The sequence below is a fragment of the Chrysemys picta genome, chromosome 4 (genome assembly GCF_011386835.1).
Source record: "Chrysemys picta bellii isolate R12L10 chromosome 4, ASM1138683v2, whole genome shotgun sequence".
In the NCBI taxonomy this organism is placed as follows: Eukaryota; Metazoa; Chordata; order Testudines; family Emydidae; genus Chrysemys; species Chrysemys picta.
Window position 1 is genome coordinate 68,206,572 of NC_088794.1, and position 19,381 is coordinate 68,225,952.

Sequence of the window (19,381 nt, forward strand, 5' to 3'; positions counted from 1 at the left end):
CACTGAAGACACAGGATACTGCCTGTATGGATCAATTTGCTGGATCATGGCCTTACTTTGTACATACTAGTCACCAAAGGGTATAAGTTGCCTAGACCCTTTATGCTACTGTGTATTAAGAGTAAAGCAACGTTTTTGAGTATCAGCACTTAAAATAAATGGCTAAACTGTTTTTAGCCAATTTTCAAGAAGTATTTTCACAGGAATATCATTAAACAAAAAAAATATTTCAGTTCTGGATATTAAACAAATGAGATCCTCATCGGATGGTAACTTCACAACCTAGAATAATTCTTAGGTACTTGGCAGCCTGATTTGTGATGTTCCTAAACAGAGTTGCAAAGGGAGCACAGAAACCACAGAAGTTAACAATTTTTTTTGATATTATATTTAAGAAACATGACTTCTTTTGTTACCTTTAATTACCCTTAACTGTTCCACTCAGAAGGAGTCCAGCTGAGCTACAGAGGTCATTTACTCATTATACATATTGCAATTTCTGTTTTACAGAAGATATTTGTTGTGCATGCATAAACATCTCTTTGCTCAAGCTTCAATATTATATGGCAAAGCTGCTGCCTCTTATACATATATTTTAAGCATGCAACATGTTTCTTTTTAATAGAACATTCAGACATATCCCATTAAAAACATAAGTATAAATAATTCATGATCCCCAATGTAATCATGTGAAAATATTGAAATGTATGTCAAAGACAACAATTATTGCAAAGTATTAAAAAAACCTTATTGATAACTAGTCATGTATCACTTTTCTTTTTACATTATATACCATACTGAGCCTCAAAGATCAACCGTCAGAAAAAGAGCTGGGCAAATTACTGATTTTTTGGTTCACTGGTGGTTCCTTGGCCAGGGTTAAGGGGGGAGAAAACCTTTTGGTTCAGGTGGAACTAAAACTGAAATTTTTCAGAATTATCAGCAAGTTGAAAAAGTTGGGAAAATTTCAATTTGGGTTGAATGAAAGATTTAGTTTGACCCAGCTCTGTGACCATTGAAGTATTTTGTATGAAGTGGAACAACTTCAAAGAGAGAGGTTAGGAAAAATATTCCCACCCAGAATATTTCATACATTTCAACATCTACAAAATGTTTTCTTTATTCATTCAGACTGAAGTAATTGACTGAAATCAACATAAATTTCCTTTTTCAGTCAACCTGAATTTGCATTTTTCCATTAAAAAATGTTTCAGCCGAATTTCCCTCCCACCCCGCACCTGCTGTAGTAGTAATACATAGTATGCACTGAAGTATGACTTTTTATCAGTAGAGTTAGTTTGCAGTTTTGCATTGACTTCATTGAGAACAGGCTCTGGGTCTTTGGATAGTCCCTTGGGATGGAAACATATAAATGATTTTGGTTCTTCTCAGCTACATTTATGCTATGTCTAGGATCAAATACTTCCCTCTTTCATGGGTAATTCTGTTGATTTCAATGGGACTTCTGATGTAGTGTGACCCAACAGCAAATGTGAAAAATCGGGACGGGGTGGGAGAATAATAGGAGCCTATATAAGAAAAAGACCCAAAAATCAGGACTGTTCCTATAAAATCAGGACATCTGGTCACCCTATTCTGATGGGAGATGTGTATTTAAGACAGAGTTTAGAGATAGGCCATGAATTCAGATAAAATATTCTCTTTGGGGCTATGCCTACTAGTGGTATCATTAAAGAGCAAGATTGGGACCCACCCTTACATCGCTGAGCAGGAGAGTAAGGGGGTGTAACACATGAGGCTTGATGCATCATGGGTCAACCACAGTGGGGAAAAGCAGCCTCTGTGGCGCCACTACTCCCTCTCCCATGCAGATGGAAGGGAGTGGGGTGGCTAGGATTAGGGAACGGGTAGAGCCTTAGTTCTCGGTAAGCCAGAGAGAAGGGGAAGGAATCTGTTGGTAGTAAGAACACCCTTTGGGAGAGAACTGTATTATTCAGGTGTATAATAAGGCTATCTCTCTCCAAGAGATGAGACGTGCAGTTACCTCAGCAACACAATATAGAATATGTTATAACTGCTTAGAAAATGGTTAAGTAAAACCTCAGTACAAGTATGCACTTAAAAAAAAGTCTATTTAACATATGTATACTCTGTGTGTGTAAGCAGTGTACCTTTGCTCTTTAGAATCTTCTTTTCAAATATCTGAAGTGAAAGAAACATGAACGAAATAAAGCAAAGTAATAGCCAAGGAACCAATGGCCATGAAACAAAAGGAGAGAGGGGTGGGGGGGTGGGGGGGCGTGGATTAAGAATTTGATTAAAAAGTTGGTTTGAATGCCTGCCTAGAAAAATTGCTAATTAGACTCCAATAAAATTGTTAGCGTATATAAATATTTGTAGGAACTGGACCTTATTTCATACATTTCTCTCTAAAGTAAGGAAATCAACTAGATCAAATATCTAAATAATTAATGTACTTTAAGTCTTTCTAAAAATAACAAGATGGGAGAAAAAACAGTATTAGGAAATGGGAAAAAATGATTGAAGTGAAATATACAATTAATGGCCCCAATCCAACAAATATGTTTATGCTTGTGAGTAACTTTATGCATGTTAGCAGTCTCATTCAAGTCAGTCATAAATGCAGGATTAGGCCCAAATTACATGACCTCACTGACTCCCAAAATATTGCCCTTTTATTTTTTTTATGTCAAAGTGAATTTCACTAGCATCCAAGCTGCAGGACTAGTCACGTAGTGTTTTATTTTTATGCTGTATTGCGTGCGGTATATAATTCCCATTCTAGTTATCACACTTCAAAGGCAGAGTAGAATGCCAGCTATGATTCCTTCTATAAAACACTAATCAGTTCCCATGCTCTTCTTTTATTAATTTGTTTTTCATTGAAATAAATAAGCAGTTATGAGAAGGCTGGGTTGTTTACAAAACTGCTAATGGGAGCTTTAATCACTCCCTGTTACTGATTCATTCTCCTCTGCCTTTGGTTGATGGCTCACTTGCTGACAAGGTCAGAGCTAGCAGACAACTATTCAGTTTTGCTCTCAAATTAAAAACAAAAACAAAAAACAGCCCCCCCCCCCCTTTTTTTGATGGTGATTGTTCAAATATTTCAGAGTGTTGAGCCTAAATTAGCAATATTACAACTTGGAAAACTTGCACTTCTCATCCTAAAAGTGCTCCAAAGACATTAGCCAATTTGATCTCAACATTCCTGTCAGCTAGGAAAAAATATCGTCTCCTCTTTTTTACAGGGAAATCTTGCTCACATTTAAGACAATTGACTTCAGTGAGGTCAGAATCTCACCTAATAAAGTCTTGATTTAAAAAAAAAAATGCATGGACCTGAATTAACATACACAACGTCAGCTTGCACAAGCAAATTGGGTATTTTGCTTCCACAATTTAGTAAAGACAATTAAAACAGGCTCATGTAGTTTTGACAATGCAGCAGCAGGAGTCATAAACAGAACCAGGATTAAAATGCCAAACTGTCACTCCTCTAATCAGACCACTAGGCTGCATCACTCCCCCATGACAAGATAGACAGGCAGCTGACTAGCTCTAAGAGCCCATTTTATTATATTTTTACCAAGAGCTTTTTCCCCATCTTGCTGGAAGTAAACACCAGTTATCTAGCACAAAGCTGAAACAATTTGTTAGAGATGCTGGCTGTACGTTTCACCAACAAATTAAAGAATATCCAGAACATCCCTATCTTTGTGCAAGACCTAGTCGTGGATTCATCAAGACTAGAAACAGGAATAAATTCACATCCTCTAAGCCCCGAAGAACATCTTAAAAAGCCAAATATGGAATCCATGTGTAAGGTTTGCAGCGGTTGACTGGGAAATTCAGTGATATTCCCCATCAATCACAAGCTAAGACAGCAACAAATAACTGGTGAACTGTCTAAATGAATTCCAATCTTCAGTTAGAATCCCAGGGCAGATGTCCCTCCCATATGATAAAACTTGCTCAAGAGGAGGAAAACTGAGAATCCCCTCACAGAGTTTCTCCTTGATTGTTAGCAATGGGGTTGCTCCCCAAAAATAGACTGAACCCACCCCCCAGCCCTGTGGAACTCAGAGGATCATTTGGAGACCAGAGCTATTTGTGTAGAGGCCTCATGCTTCTGCACTAGATCCAAAACAGTTGTGCTACCCCAGCATAGACTGCTCTTGTCTGCTGATAAAAAGCCCATTTTGTTTAGTGGTTTAAAATGGCAAGAAATAAAGAGTTCATTTGGGTCCTGAAATTTAGAGAAAAATGAATATTTGAACCGTTAACAATGAATCATTCAAGTGAGAGAGAAGCACATATGGCAATATCAAAAAATCTTCCTTAATCACATGGTAAATGATTATTAATCAAGTTGTTTACTATGAAAAGGGATTTGGGAAATGATTCAGTCAAAGAGTTTAAATTTCATAATGCTCTGGTTTAATGTAGGGATGGATACTCAAACCTATTTTCAATTGAAGACAGACAGGCTGCCTGAGAGTTTCTGGGTGAAGTCTAAGCTTAGGACCTATTTACATGAAGGATTATCTCTCTCTCCCCATGCCATACTGTCGTAGTTGAAATCAGCAGAGGCACTCCAGCGAGAGCCCCACTGATGTAAGTGAGAAGGAGCTGCTGTAAGGGCATTCTCAGTGAGACAGTCTCACTTTGGAATTTGATTGCCACCTTGGCCTGATGTATCCCAGATCCAGTGAGTTTCAGCACACACTACAAGGGTCATCTTTCCCGCCCCCCCACAGTCATTTAAAAATGATGGGAAATTATAAGCATGGGGAATTGTTGAAGGGGTGGGGGAATTGCATATTACATCTACTGGTTTCCTGGAGATAGGTTATTTTTAATTGTATTTCTGTACTTACTACAAGAATACATTTATGTTGTAATTTTTAATTTAAAAAGTGTTTAGAGTTTATGGACAAGGCTGCCTTTTAAGGAGACTGAAGATCATCAATCTGGAAACAAGAAGTGAAGAGAATTCCAGGAACACAAAGTCTCTGGCTTTCTCCAGAATGTCAGGGTTTTATCTCTGAAAGAGCGAATATTAGTTGACTCTGTAACTTCCCTTGCCTTTGGATATAATTCCAGTCAAGCTCTGGCTGTGATCCATCATTCAGAAGAAGATTCTGTGCTCCTAAGCCTAAAACCACAAACCACAGATCTTTTGAGACCATGAAAAGGACCTCCATAAAAGGTCTTGCAAAATGTGTGTGATGTGCTTTGAGCAGTAAGTTCTTCAGGGATATGCGAATTTGTTAAGAAAGTAAGCTTTTGATACAGTGGCCTCTATCATCAGCCATGTTTTTACCCCCAAAATTGGCCTTAAAAATTATTGTTTTTGAAGAGATCAGAAGAGAGGAACTTAGTTATAATGCAGCAGGAGGCTTTTTTTGTTCAGTTTGAACAATAGGATGGGAATCCATGTTACCTTAATAAATGAGTAAAAACAGTTAAATATAAAGCATAAAAATCTAAGTATTAAAAATAAAATAGTTACTACAATACCTGAAAGGCATCCTGATGTTCATTCTTTCTGCATATTTGCATAACGTATCCCATGGACAGTGAATTTTAACAAACATTATGTCGTTGCTCGTAATAGCTGGCTGCAATGGGTGATAAAATAAATATATATTAACAGTTGAGTACCACGTGGCAGTCTGGTTTCTGAAAACATGCCTATGGGCCAACTTCTGCTCTCAGAGGTGTGCGCTTTGCTCCCACTAAAGTCTATGGCATCATCTAGAGTCCTAAGTAAAGAATAGTACATGATAATATGTGCACTGCAGTTGCAATGAGATATGGAGATGAGAATAATCAAAGACATCTTCCAGTCTATTCCACTGACCATACAGACTGCTGTTTTCTAGTGTTTTATATTTATAGTCTTATTATGAATGTCTTTAAAGATAGGGCTTCCCCCACTGCCTTTGGAACACTATTCCACAGAACTATATATATTGATTTAAAAAAAAATATATCCTTACACTCTTGTACCATTCTTGGGGTGAAATTCTGATCACTATGAAGTCAATAGGAGTTTTGCCATTGACTTCAATGGAGTCAAGATTTCACCCTACGTGCTAGCCTTTTTACATTTATTATAAATTATAAGCAACAAGTAAGCAATATAATAAAACAGAAAGTTCAAAAGCCATATGTTACGTGAAGTGAAATATTCATTACGTAATTAAACACACTCAATGTTACTATTTTTGGAGTCTGCAGAGCTCCCAGAAACATGCAGTGTTTTAGTATGAAAGTTTTCACAAGTAAAGTGTTCTTCAAAGTAGAACATAATTTTTTTTACATTATCTTGTTGCTCACAGTCATTGAGAGATAACTTCATTTTAGGTGCATTTCAAATTTCCTTTTCAAAATGGCATTATAGTGGTAGTTGAAAGACTGACATCGCCTTGCATTGCTTCTGAATCAGACTGGCTGAGCCTACTCCATGGCCTCAGTAAGATAAACAGAAGTCATTGTGATTCATTTTCCTAGAGAAAGTGACTCAGTTTTATGAACTGTTTCTGAGCCAGGCAGAAGAATGTTACTGTAACTTACTTTTCCAAAGGACTTAGCCCTTAGAGTAACCTAGTAACTATTCATAAGGGGCTTTAGGATAGGGCTCTATTCCGTAACTCTGGGAGCCAACAGCAGTCTGAGGTGGTTTTCTTCAGCTTTCTGCCAGAGTGAGTAAATGAAAAATTTACCCCCCGCCATGACCATTCTGGATTGGCATCACAGAGGCTATGATGGGTGGCTCCCACTTGAAGACACCAGTGTGGAGAATGGATCTACCATCTGCCCAAGGATGGTGTCAGCAGGCCATATGTTCTTCTTCCCAAGATGACAACCCTAAATAGGGGAGATGGGTGTGGTAACAAGGGTATAGTCCGGTGAGGGCCTGCTAAGGGAAGACGACAAATATCATGTCTGTTTTGTGCCTTTATAGATTTCAATTTTTTCCCAAATCATAATCAACACTATAGAATTACATCTAATTTGCTGAATTTACTGATTTGCAAAATCTTCTCAAGGATCTTCAGCATTGCACGATGAACGAATAACAAATATCCAAAACACAAGACCTGGTAGTAATGGGGACTTTAATTACCCAGACATCTGTTGGAAGAATAATATGGCAAAACACAAAATTTCCAATAAGTTCTCGGAATGTATTGGGGAAAATGTTTTGTTTTAGATGACAGAGGAAGTAATCAGGGGTACAGCCATTTTACACTGATCTGAAGGTTAAAGGGAATTTGGGTGAGAGTGATTATGATAGATTTCATGAGTCTGACAAAGCGGGTATTCACCCACAAAAGCTTATGCTCCAATATGTCTGTTAGTCTATAAGGTGCCACAGGACTCTTTGTTGCTTTTTACATGATAGATTTCATGATTCTAAGGAAATGAAGGAGTGTGAGCAGCAGAATAAGAACAATGGACTTCAAAAAAGACAAACTCAGAGGACTTCCCATGGGAAGAAATCCCAAGAGATAAAGGAGTTCAGGAGAGCTGGCAATTTCTCAAGAGACAATATTAAATGCACAACTACAAACTATTCTGATCAGGGTTGGCTCCAGGCACCAGCCGACAAAGCACGTGCTTGGGGCGGCACCTTAGAAGGGGTGGCAAATGTTGGGGTGGCGGGGGGCGTTCGCAGTGTTTTTGTTGGTTTTTTTTTGTTTGGCGGGGCGGCGCTAGAGGGTTTTTTTTTTTTTTTTTTTTTCATTTCGGCCAGGCGGTGCGGGGAGTATTTCGGCAGCGTGGCGCTGGAGGGGGGGCGGGGGCTTCGGCGGCCCGGCTCGGTGCTCGGGGGGTTTGGGCGGCGCGGCACTTCGGGGGGGGCGGGGGTTTGGGCAGCCCGGCGCAGCGCTCGGGGCTTTGGGCGGGGTGACGCGGCGCTCGGGGAGGGTGGGGGATTCGGCGGCCCGGCGCAGCGCGGTGCTCGGGGGGTTGAGCGGCCCGGTCCGGCGCTCGGGGGGGAGGGGGTGTTATGGCGGGGCAGCGCTCTTCTTTTTTGCCTGGGGCAGCAAAAAAGTTAGAGCCGGCCCTGATTCTGATGCAAAGGAAAGATAGGAAGAATAATAAGATGCCATCAGGAGTGCTTTAATGATCTGAAAATCAAAAAGGAATCCTACAAAAAATGGAAACTGACAAATTGCTAAAGAGGAATATGAAATATACAAGCTTGTAGGGACAAAATCAGAAAGAATAAGTTGAAAATGAGTTATAGCAATGGATATAAAAGGTTGGTCTTTAAATACATTAGGAGCAAGATAAAGATGTTTATTTTTTCTGTTTTATCCCCCACCTGCAGTTTAACTCCAGAAAACTTTCCGACTGGTTGCTGATTACTTTTTAAATCAACGCGATATCTCTGGAGAGAAACTAATATTAAAGTAATTGGCAATGTAGCAGGTGGTAAATCATTTTGAGTATACATTTTATTATTGTTCTTTCTGTTAGCAATCTTCTTTGTTTTAATACATGCCTTTCATCTTCCTTCCCTCTCCGTCCTCTTTACAAGTTTTAACTGTGAGAGTAGGAACTGAAAATGGTTTATCACTACAGACAATTGGATTTTGAAAGCCTATTGTTAATACACTCAAAGGACAAAATTAAGGCCGTGGTGAAAGCAGGTACAACTCTTAATGAAGTTAACAGGAATTGTACCCATTTATGCCAGTGATTAATTTGACAATGAGACTTTACATAAGGAATGTAAATAATGAAATGTAAATATATGTAAAACTCATTTATCATATTCACTCTGCTGGACATTTCCTCAGAACTAATTAAAACAGCAAGGGAAAGATCATCATCTTGTGTTAATCTGTATAAATCCACTGAAGTCACCACCTCATTATGCACTGGTTCTGGTGTAAAACCTACTGTAGATTTTTGGTAGTAGTTTCTGCCTCAGTTATTTCAGAGTACTGGTCAGGAATGGGCAGCAGGGGGGTGGGGGTTTGTCAATCAGGACATGACAGTGGTTTGCTATGGTGTATGTGTGGATGGGGAATAATTTTTACTACTATCTATTTCATTTTGTTTTCAAGTGAAAGGATTATAAAATTTTATGTGGATTTTAATTTTTTTAAATATACACTTAGGACCTGATCTTGCACCACTGAGTGAGAGTAAGACCTGAGAATACTTCAGGTCTGAGTGTCTCGTGCAAGCAGCAAGAAGGACATTAGAAAGTAATTCCATCAAATCTCCTTCATAGTTAACATGCTTTCTGTCTTTATCTCTCCTCACTTCTTTCCCCTTGTTTTATCAGGCTTCTCAGTACTAGTACTCTGAGTAAAATACATCCTAAGATAATCAAGTTGCAGAGGGCTCCGAACACAATGGAAAAGTAGAACATCCTCTGTTTGAGAGGAAGATGGCTGTGAAGTTGGCATATAGGGGACTCTCACCCCTCCAATGCCAGCTCTACATCATTCAGCACACAAAAAGGGGATCTGGATAGCCCAGAGAGCCCAGTGAATCTGACAAAAAGAGATCAGAGCCACTATTCCACTGCAGGGAGCCGGAACAGTTGGTATAAAGGGATTAGTTACAGAGATGCCCCACACTTTGCCTGTTACTTGGTGGTGAATTCCTATCCAGTCTTAGCATGTTGTGGAAAGGATTGAATTTCATCCACTATGCTGATGGACCGCTTCCAATTTATAAATATTGGCAGACATGATCCTGCAGTTCATATCAGTGGACATGATCCTGCAGTTCTTACTCACTGAAAACTGCCGTGCTGAAGCCAAAGAGTATTTTGCCTGAGGATAGATAGTTGGGTCCATGACAATATTTCTTACACATACCTAAAAGGAAATGCTACTTTTATTCTATAATTCTTGAAGGAATATTAATCATTTCAACGCTTAACCTTTAAGACAGACAAGATAGGTGAGGTAATATCTTTCATTGGACCAACTTCCGTGGTTGGAGGAGACAAGTTTTTGAGCTTATATAGAGCTCTTCTTCAGGTCTAGTTAAGCTTGAAAGCTTGTTTTTTTTCCATAAACCAATAAAAGATATTACCTTACCCACCTTGTTTCTCTAATATCCTGGGACCAACTCGTGTGGCTACAACATCACTGCAAACAACCTTTAAAACACAGATAATAGGGAGAAAATGTTATCTACATAACACTGGAAGTGCACAATAATGTATGTTTTTAACTATACTGTCTTTGCATGGCAGCTTGCAAGGTGTCATATTAAGGGGACTGAAAAAATAAAGTGAATTTAAGAATAAATACATTACAATTAAAAAGATTTACAGTTTTGTTTTAAGTCATTTTACAGACTTATAATGTTGCTTTGCATGATTTTTTTTCTTTCAAAATGATTGTTTTGCATCTAAACTTGTCACATTTAAACAATATCTTGTTAGAGAATTATCTGATATTCAAATTAAAATCTGAATTTAGAAAGCTTTACTTTTCTAAAATGTCAAGTTTATTGCTTGTTAATAGGCTTTTGGGGATAATGGTTCTGTTTTCAAAATATCAGACATTTTCAGATTTTTTTTCTGTTTTGCTAGATTGGATCAAAATAGTAACAACAATATTAAATACAATAATTTCAAAATTAGCTAATTTAATTGTCAAATTAGCTGAGACTGTATGTAGGTATGTGCACGAATGACTTGAAAGAGTCTAACAACTTTGTTTAAATAAGACCCTATTCTGGTCTCCATTTAACTGGTGTAAATCAGGAGTAATTCCACTGAATGCCATGGAAGTTCACAAGCGAGAGGAGAATAAAGTGCAGAGCCTGCTTCTGAATTGAGTCTGTACATAAATATTCCTGCTCTATAATCTACAATTCAAAAAACAGACACAACACATTCAAGTCCCTGGTCTGAATCAGTAAAAGAAGATTGGGAAGGGACTCTTTTTCAAGCCTATCAATGCTGTTTGGACTGACTAGTGGGTGGACTTCAGTTTTTACTTCACAGTGCTCCCATCTGTGCCAACTGGGAGAGTGAGAAAGAAAACTCTAAGGAGATAGGGCCCAATTGACCACTGTACCACTCCATACATCAGTTCATCTCCACTGATTTAAATGGAATAATGCCAACATAAACAAGATCAACATAGTGGTGAATCTGTCCCTTTCTGATTTAGATGGTAACATATAACACTAAAATCCTGGTCAGCACTTATAATTTTGAAAGTCTGTTTGTAACAAATTAGGAATATTCTTAACATTTAATAGTTTATCACAATAATTTCTAGGTCATCTATATATACTAGAAGACATACCTCTCTTTCTAACATTAAGCCCTCTGCCCTCAAGTTCTTTTCAAAAGTGTTTCTTTTTTCTATTTGTAGACTTGACTTTTTATAGACCAAGATGTAATCAATGCGCTTTTTACCATCTTTGAAGAAGAGGCCTGATGATGCTATGGCATTCATCTCATTCTGAAAAACAAATAAAATTGGTTACAAACAGGATTATACATTAGAAAAAAATTAAAAATTAAACATAAATACAGCATAGTGCAAGGCATGTGCTCATTGAATTGCATGTGAAGGAGTAATTGGAAGGGCAGGCATGGACAAACCTGACAATTGTTCTCCAGAATCTCAGGTTTAATTATAACACACATTTTAGCTATTACATTTGCAAAGAAAACCTTCAAGCATGAAATGAGTAACAGATGCCTACATCTACCAGAGTTTTCAGAAAACCTGAAATAGCAGCTCTGAATTATGAAGTCCCCTCACCACCCCCCCCCCCATTCATTTCAACAGATACTACTTCAGATGCACACAACTATTTCACTGCTTATCACATCATTTAAGAAAGGAGAGGATGTGCCAACGACAAAGTATTTCCCAAAGTGTAGGAAGCAAATGGGATAGAAATCAAGATGTGTAGGCCTTTAACACCACACAGCAGGTGGAAGAAAAGATTGGTTTCATTCTTCTGAATAAGGACTCAATTTTCAAATGTTTGGGAAACACTGACATTGTGTAATAAAGACTGATGGCAAACACATAATATCAAAGACATGGCAGAAAACTCACTTTAGGGCTAGTGTACTCTGGCAATCCTAAAGTGCTCCGTGGCAGCACTTTAACATGGCTTATGTGGTTGCGGCGCTCTAAAAAAACCCACCTCAATAAGGGGCGTAGCTTCCAGTGCCGGGGCACTGTTTAAACTGGTGCTTTACAGCGCTGCAACTTGCTGCCCTCACGGGGGTGTTTTTTCACACTCCTGAGCAAGAAAGTTGCAGCGCTGTTAATTGACTCAAACCCAGTGACTGAATCTTATTCACTCTTTTTCCAACAATAAAGATACTTTATTCTTTCAAAGAGCCAGGGGAAAATGACAACAAAGAATGGTAACAATTGCAAGAAACATTGTCATTTTAGGACCCTATAATGCAAACACTTAGATATGTGAATAACAATATGCACAAGAGTAGGAACATGGGGAAAGTTACTCTAAGTGTTTGCAAGAACGAGCCCAAATTTGTGGAAAATTACAGGGTTATTTCCCCTGCCTTCTGGGGAGCATTATGATCAGGTCCGGCTCCAGGCACCAACTCACCAAGCAGGTGCTTGGGGCAGCCACTTCGGAGAGGGGTGGCACGTCCAGCTGTTCGGCGGCAATTCGGTGGACGGTCCCTCACTCCTGCTCGGAGTGAAGGACCTCCCGCCGAATTGCCGCCGCAGATCGCGATCGCGACTTTTTTGTTTTTTTTGTTTTGTTTTGTTTGGCTGCTTGGGGCGGCCAAAACCCTGGAGCTGGCCCTGATTATGATGGTATGCCTCTGAAAAGTAGGGCTAGAATCTCATCTTAGTTACACTGATGGAAGTCTGGAGTAACGCTAACAAAAGCAGAACTGGGGCTGTAGTCTCCCATAGAATTTTGGAACAGCTGATGGTGAGTAAAGTTGTATTTGGGGAACAATTACAGCAGTGGATAAACATCATATTTTATCTTCATCAAAAAAGGATAAAAACTATCTGCTGTAAAGAGCCACCATTTCTTTACTAGTCTCCATGTGAGGGTTTGGTTTAGTTAAGTGTTTTTATTTGTAATTTTCAAGTCTTTCATAACTTCCTCCTTTTATGATTATACCCTGATCCCACTATAAGGAACTTGGCTTTCCAGGCCACCTCTGGAAGTCATTTTTTTATTTTTATATTTTATTTTCCTCAGGAAGGATAGCCTTTTCTGGTGTCACACTGGATGCTCCGAAAGCTAGAAATCTAACAGCGAAGCCACCCACAAAACCCTCTGGAAAAAAGGAGCGTGGATTTGAATACACACATATGGAGTTCACCACCCCTCAAAGAAGAGTTTCAGCTCGGCCACTCCACTGCAAAAGTAAGATATGCTGTACCAGCATCACACGTGGCCAAAACCCAACCCCATTTTAATGTGCATTTGGCATACAGGAGATTTTCTTGATAAGTTCACAGGATTCAAGTAATTTAGATTATTCATTGTGGGAATTACAGTACTTGAAGCTGTGTGTTATTTCTCTTAACTTTCGCTTATGATAAATAGAAATATTAGTTTCATTAGGCTCTGCAGCACTGCAAGTATCCCTTCAAAATACCTGGTAAAATCTTCTAATACCATATACCACTAACTTAAGTAGTTCTGGATCCGTGAAAAGCCATTTACAAATTCCAGTAGGTTACAAAATATCAACAACCACCTCCCAAAAGCACAAAAGTAGAAGACACAGAGAGAGTAAAGCAGTGGTTCTCAAACTTTTGTACTAGTGACCCCTTTCACATAGCAAGCTTCTGAGTGCGACCTCCCCATATAAATTAAAATCACTTTTTTATATATTTAACACTATTATAAATGCTGGAGGCAAACCGGGTTTGGGTTGGAGGCTGACAACTCATGACCCCCATGTAATAACCTCACGACCCCCTGAGGGGTCCCAACTCCCAGTTTGAGAACCCCTGGAGTAAAGTTCTTGGAGAATTACAAGAGGTCACGTAAAATTTTGAATCTTTTTACTACATTTATTTTGTTTGTTATAATATTTTCCATACATGGTTCTAAATTCTACGGTGGACTTATTGTCTAATATAGTAAAAAGAGTCTTAGGAGACCTGAAATGAACCACATCTCACCCTGCTGGATGTTCAGTACTGTGGGTTCTGTTTTAAAACTTCCATATTTCACATACAATAAAACAGTTGCTTTCATAAAAAAACCTCTCCAATGTGCTGTTACTGACATATAATCCATTATTTAACTACTGATCTTATCAGTACTGATGTAAACTCAACCGCTTAATGCTTTTCTGAAGTCATGGATAGCTGTTAAGCACAAAAGGTTTATGCAACTTCAGAACTGATTATCTATAAAAGGACACCATAGAAAGGGTAAGTTATATGTCGATCCAACCATTGGATTTAGAGATGAACCAGAACTGAAACCCCCCCAAACATTCATGGTTCAGATAAAATAGAAACTTGATACTAAATATCTCTGGGTTTGCAAAAACTAAAGCTAGCAAATGAGGTGTTTTTGCAAACCAAAAATCAAAACAGTCTTTCTTAGTCCATGTGAAGCAACCTGAGAGCATCTTCTCATTTAGCAATGTTATTTAAATTAGGCATTGCTCTTCAAATCCAGGTTTCATGTTGGAAGTCATCTCTTGCCCTGAACAGCTGGTGATGGTGTCATGTTTTCCTTTCATAGTTCACACACAAATGGGCTCTGGGAGATGTTCAATATATTAAGATCCTTGGACCATATGGAAATTTGAAGTGTAGTTGTAGTCAGAAAAAGTAACAGTAAAAACATCATTATATTTCTCAAAATATACATACTGCAAGATTAACTCCTGTATAATAAGGTGTAGCAAAGTTGCTGCCTCAACACACCCTCTCTGGGCTGGATGTGGCATCACAGCCCCCATTGCCTCAGTTCTCTCCCACTGTCCTTTGGCCTACTCCATATGTAGGAGTGTCCTGGCCCTCCAGCCAGACTACTTTACAGAGTTCTGTCCCTTCTGGGGACAGAGTCCTTTACCAAAGTTCAACAAAAATGTATGCAAAACCAAACATTCAACCCAGCTGGGCTCAGCTGGCAGCCACTTTGTAACAGGCAACAGACTGTCCTCTTGTCTAGCCACAGGCTTCTGTGCCTCAATCAACCCCACAGCCCAGCAGCTGGGAACACTCCTTTCCTCACTTAGGGATTCAAGCAAACTACAACTCCTCAGGTCCCTGTCTCAAGTCAGGCTTCCACCTTGTCCCTGGAGAAGACTGTCTGCTTTTCTCTAATTCTCAGCTGTCTTTTATGTTGCTTCCCAGAGAGAGGGACCTCTTTCCCGCCTCTCCCCTGGGTCTCCACTCTCCACCTGGGCTCACCCAGTTCTTTATGGAAAAAGCTCTAGCTCTCCCCCTCTCCCAAGCTAGGCTTTATCTCTGGCCCATCCTCCAGGTGCAAACAAGGCGATTAATTGGCTTCTCAAATCCATATTAATCCTTTCATGGCATGTGTGGGTAAATATCCTATCAGAAAGGGACCATTTAAGATTTATTCATCACTTAAAACTCAGTGGAGCCCTGTTTTAAAGTAAGCTTCTGGCCTTCATGGTTGCAAAGAAAAGTTTGAAAGCATGAACTTGACAGACTCAAAAACTGGAAGGCAAATAAAAAGAATCCCAAACTCAGGGTTTTTTTTTGTTTTGTTTTTAAAAGAATCTGATTTTTAAGCCAATCCCAAGATTTTTGGGCCTGGCACATGGTGTTGGTGATTCTAAGAAAGACAATTGTTATCCTTCCGAAGCTGAAATTTTGGGTGATTGGAAGGGGCAGAGAGCTTTCTCTTTGACTTCCCTATAATTATGCTTATGTTAATTAGTTAAATAGATACTGAAAAAATGCATGTATATGCATATTGACTATAGTATATTATATATAGTTTTGTTTCCTCCACTATAACAACCCTGCTTTTTGTATGATTGAGTAACATAAGGCCAAATTCTCCAACTTCTCCTTGCTTGAACAGTACCTTACTTGGTGAGCATTGCCCATGATTTCCGTGGCATCAGTGGGACTCCTCATAAAGTAAGGTACTATTTGTAATGTAAGGGTGGCACACTCAGGTCCACTGGAATTATTATAGAATAATTTCAGAGGGACTGCTTGCAAAGTAAGGTACTACACTCAACATGAGTAACAATGGCAAAATCTGTCCAATAGGAATTAAAAAAGGCCTTCAACTGAGTACATTTTATACTGAAGTGAGCAAACTATGGCCCTGGGGACCGCATCCGGCCCTCCAGAAATTTTAATCTGGTCCTCGACCTCCCGCCGGGGATCAGAGTCCAGAGCTTGCCCTGCTCCAGCGCTCCAGCCGGGGAACAGGGTTGGGGGCTTGCCCTGCTCCGTGCGGCTCCTGGAAGCAGCAGCATGTCTCCCCTCTGGCTCCTATTCATAGGGGCATCCAGGGGGCTCCGCACGCTGCCCCTGCCCCAAGCGCCACCCCCGCAGCTCCCATTGGTCGGGAACCATGGCCAATGGAAGCTGCAGGGACGGTGCCTGCAGACGGGGTGGCGCGCACAGGTGCCGGAGCTGCATCTAGGAGCTGCTTGAGGCAAGCCCAGAGCTTGCACCCCTGACCCCCTCCTGCGCCCCACCTCCCCATCCCAGTCCTGATCCCCTTCCTGTCCCCCAAGCCCCTCAGTCCCAGTCTTGAGGACCCTCCTGCACCCCAATGCCTCATTCCCAGCCCCATCCCAGAGCCCTCACCCCCAGCCGGAACCCTCACCCCCTCCTGCATCCCAAGCTCCAATTTTGTGAGCATTCATGGCCTGCCATACAATTTCCGTACCCAGATGTGGCCCTCAGGCCAAAAAGTTTGCCCATCCCTGCTTTATACAGTAAGCTATATAGGAGGCTACTTAGTTGTACTGGACATTAAAATGTGTACAGTAGAATTCAGAGGACCAGGAGAAAATTAGTGCTGCTCTTGATTTAACAGAAACAAGAGACACTTTCTGATGCTGACCCAATGAGTATTGAAAGGAAAAAAACAGGCTAAATCTCAGAAAGCATACTCTGAACTACTAGACGAATATGTCTTTAATTTGTTTTTTTATGTGGTTCAGAACATATCCAAAATAAATCACACAGATCTCTTAGGATATTTTTAAAAGTTATTTTGCAATCATACTACTACTAAAACCATGGGAAAAAAGTGACGAGGCCAACTGAAAAAGAATAGATTGCATTATTCCTATGAGAGCGCAAAATGCTGATTACAAAATAATGAAGACTAATGTGAGGACATATAGGTAATATTGTCATACATTGAAACAAAACCAGCTAATAAGAAAGGCTTCCGTTTTTGTCTAGCTTTTCATTTCCTCCATCTTTCTAGCCTTTTTTCCCCCCTAGAAACGCACACACACGATTAGGTTACATTGAAATTAAAAAGTTGATTTGTACATTGTATAAACAAAAATATTGATACAAAATCTGTACTGAAAAATAATGTTCCCTATTTTTTAATTTCTGGTTTATCGTTCTGTATAGCCTGTTATTTTTATTTAGCATCTGTATTGCAACAATATATAGAAGTCGCAGTTGGGATTAGGGCTATGTTGTTGCAAGAGACTGTCACTGCCTTGAGTTTAGGTTATTTTCCCCTCCATTGCTAAAAACTGTATGTATATTAGAGCTAAATTCTGGCTAGAGCACTGAATACATAGTGTACAGTAAGTTTAGCAGAGAAGCTATGTAACATTAAAATGACAACTGTTGCAAAGTAAGCTGGTAATTTATATTAAGTGATTAACTTAAAAAACAATTAGAAATTAAACAATTTCTGGTCAACCAATCCTTCCAAACTGTGGAATGCATAATAAGTAAGGCTATGATTTTGTCATGGAGGTCGTGGAAGTCACGGAATCCGTCACTTCCAGAGACCTTTGTGACTTCAGCCCACAGCAGCCGGGAGTTGCGAGGGGCCCCCTGGGTGTGCCGAGCCGCCACGGGTGGTGTGGGGATCCCACAGCTGAGCTCCCCATTTTGTCACCGATATTTTTAGTAAAAGTCAGGGACCAGTCACGAGCTTCCATTACTTTTTTTTTTATTGCTCGTGACTGGTCACTGACCTTTACTAAAAATATCCGTGACAAAATCTTAGCCTTAATAATAAATGACATTGTTTAGCTGCAAAATGGAGTGTGGTTTGCACAAAGGTGGACAAGGCACACCTAAAGAAGAACATATATATATTCTTGCTCATATACAAATGAGTCATATATAATATACATACCATGAAAACAAGATCTACCCCGCCCCAACCCAAGATGATGATAAATAATAATGCCTATTTATTAAATAGGACTTTTCATCAGTAGATCTCAAAGTGCTTCAAATCTTTTAATACATTTATCCTCAAAATTTTCTATCCCGTGAGGTAGAAAATTGCTATTATACACATTCTACAGCTGGGGAATTGAGGCACAGAGAAACTAAATGATTTGCTCAAGGTGACACAGGAAGTCCATGGCAGAGCAGGGAATTGAACTGGATCTCCCGTTTCATAAGACAGTGCCCTAACCACTCAATCATCCCTCCTGCCCAGGAGCTGGAATAAGTGATACACCCAGTACACTTAAACTATGGACTAATCCCGGTCCTTGGTGCAATTTAATTGGTTTCAAAGCTGTTCGGAGTTTTGGAATGTTATAAATAGCCCTGGCAGAGAGGTGTGATTAGTGAGAAGAGTGAAGGTGACTTAGGTGAAAGATAAATGCCATCCACCTGCATCAATGGGTGAAGGAACTTGTTGGGGCTTACAGTGAAAGGGGGACAGCCCCAGCAGCAAGGGAGGGAGGCACTTGCCAAAGAACAATAGGTAGTTCCTCCCACTGGGAGAATTTGGCACCTATTGGCCAGCTGGGAGAGAGTGGTACTGATTGGCCAGCATTCCCCAGCTCCCAGGATTTAACCAGGTGCAGTGGCCATGTTGAGCCTCTTTTGGCTCCATTCCAGCAGGCCATCCTACCCACCAGAACTAGGAACAGGAACCAGGCCAGAGAGATAGTTTGGGTCTAGCCAATTGCTTGTTTAGGGGGTCAAGAAGGATTCTTTTCTCCCATGGGCCTATTGACAGAAGACCAGAGAGTTTTTTGCCTTCTCACAGCATCTTCAAGACACAACGGGATTATGTGGAAATGCGCCTAATATCTAACGGAGGTACTGGGGTGGTGTAGTTTATTTGTCACAACTTGTCGCTGGTTTGCAGTTCAGTTAAGAGAACAAAATTAACAGTTCCCAGAGGAAAAAGACCTGGGATTTTGGTGATGGGCCTTGGGCTCATGTGATAGGGTGAGAACTTGGGGTCCTTGCAGGCCAAGTTC

At 40.0% G+C, this 19,381-nt stretch overlaps 1 protein-coding gene across 9 annotated transcripts in view; it reads right to left on the minus strand.

Annotated features, from left to right (window-relative positions):
• The window catches only part of ANO3 (anoctamin 3), a 390,311-nt gene that overhangs the window by 80,337 nt on the left and 290,593 nt on the right, over window positions 1–19,381 (minus strand). For all 9 annotated transcript variants that reach the window (XM_065592543.1, XM_065592540.1, XM_042855401.2 and 6 more), the window contains exons 5-6: window positions 11,283–11,441; window positions 5,506–5,606 (exon numbers count right to left, since the gene is read on the minus strand). In XM_065592543.1, coding sequence (XP_065448615.1) covers window positions 5,506–5,606; window positions 11,283–11,441 — 260 coding nt within the window. The remainder of the gene's footprint in view (window positions 1–5,505; window positions 5,607–11,282; window positions 11,442–19,381) is intronic.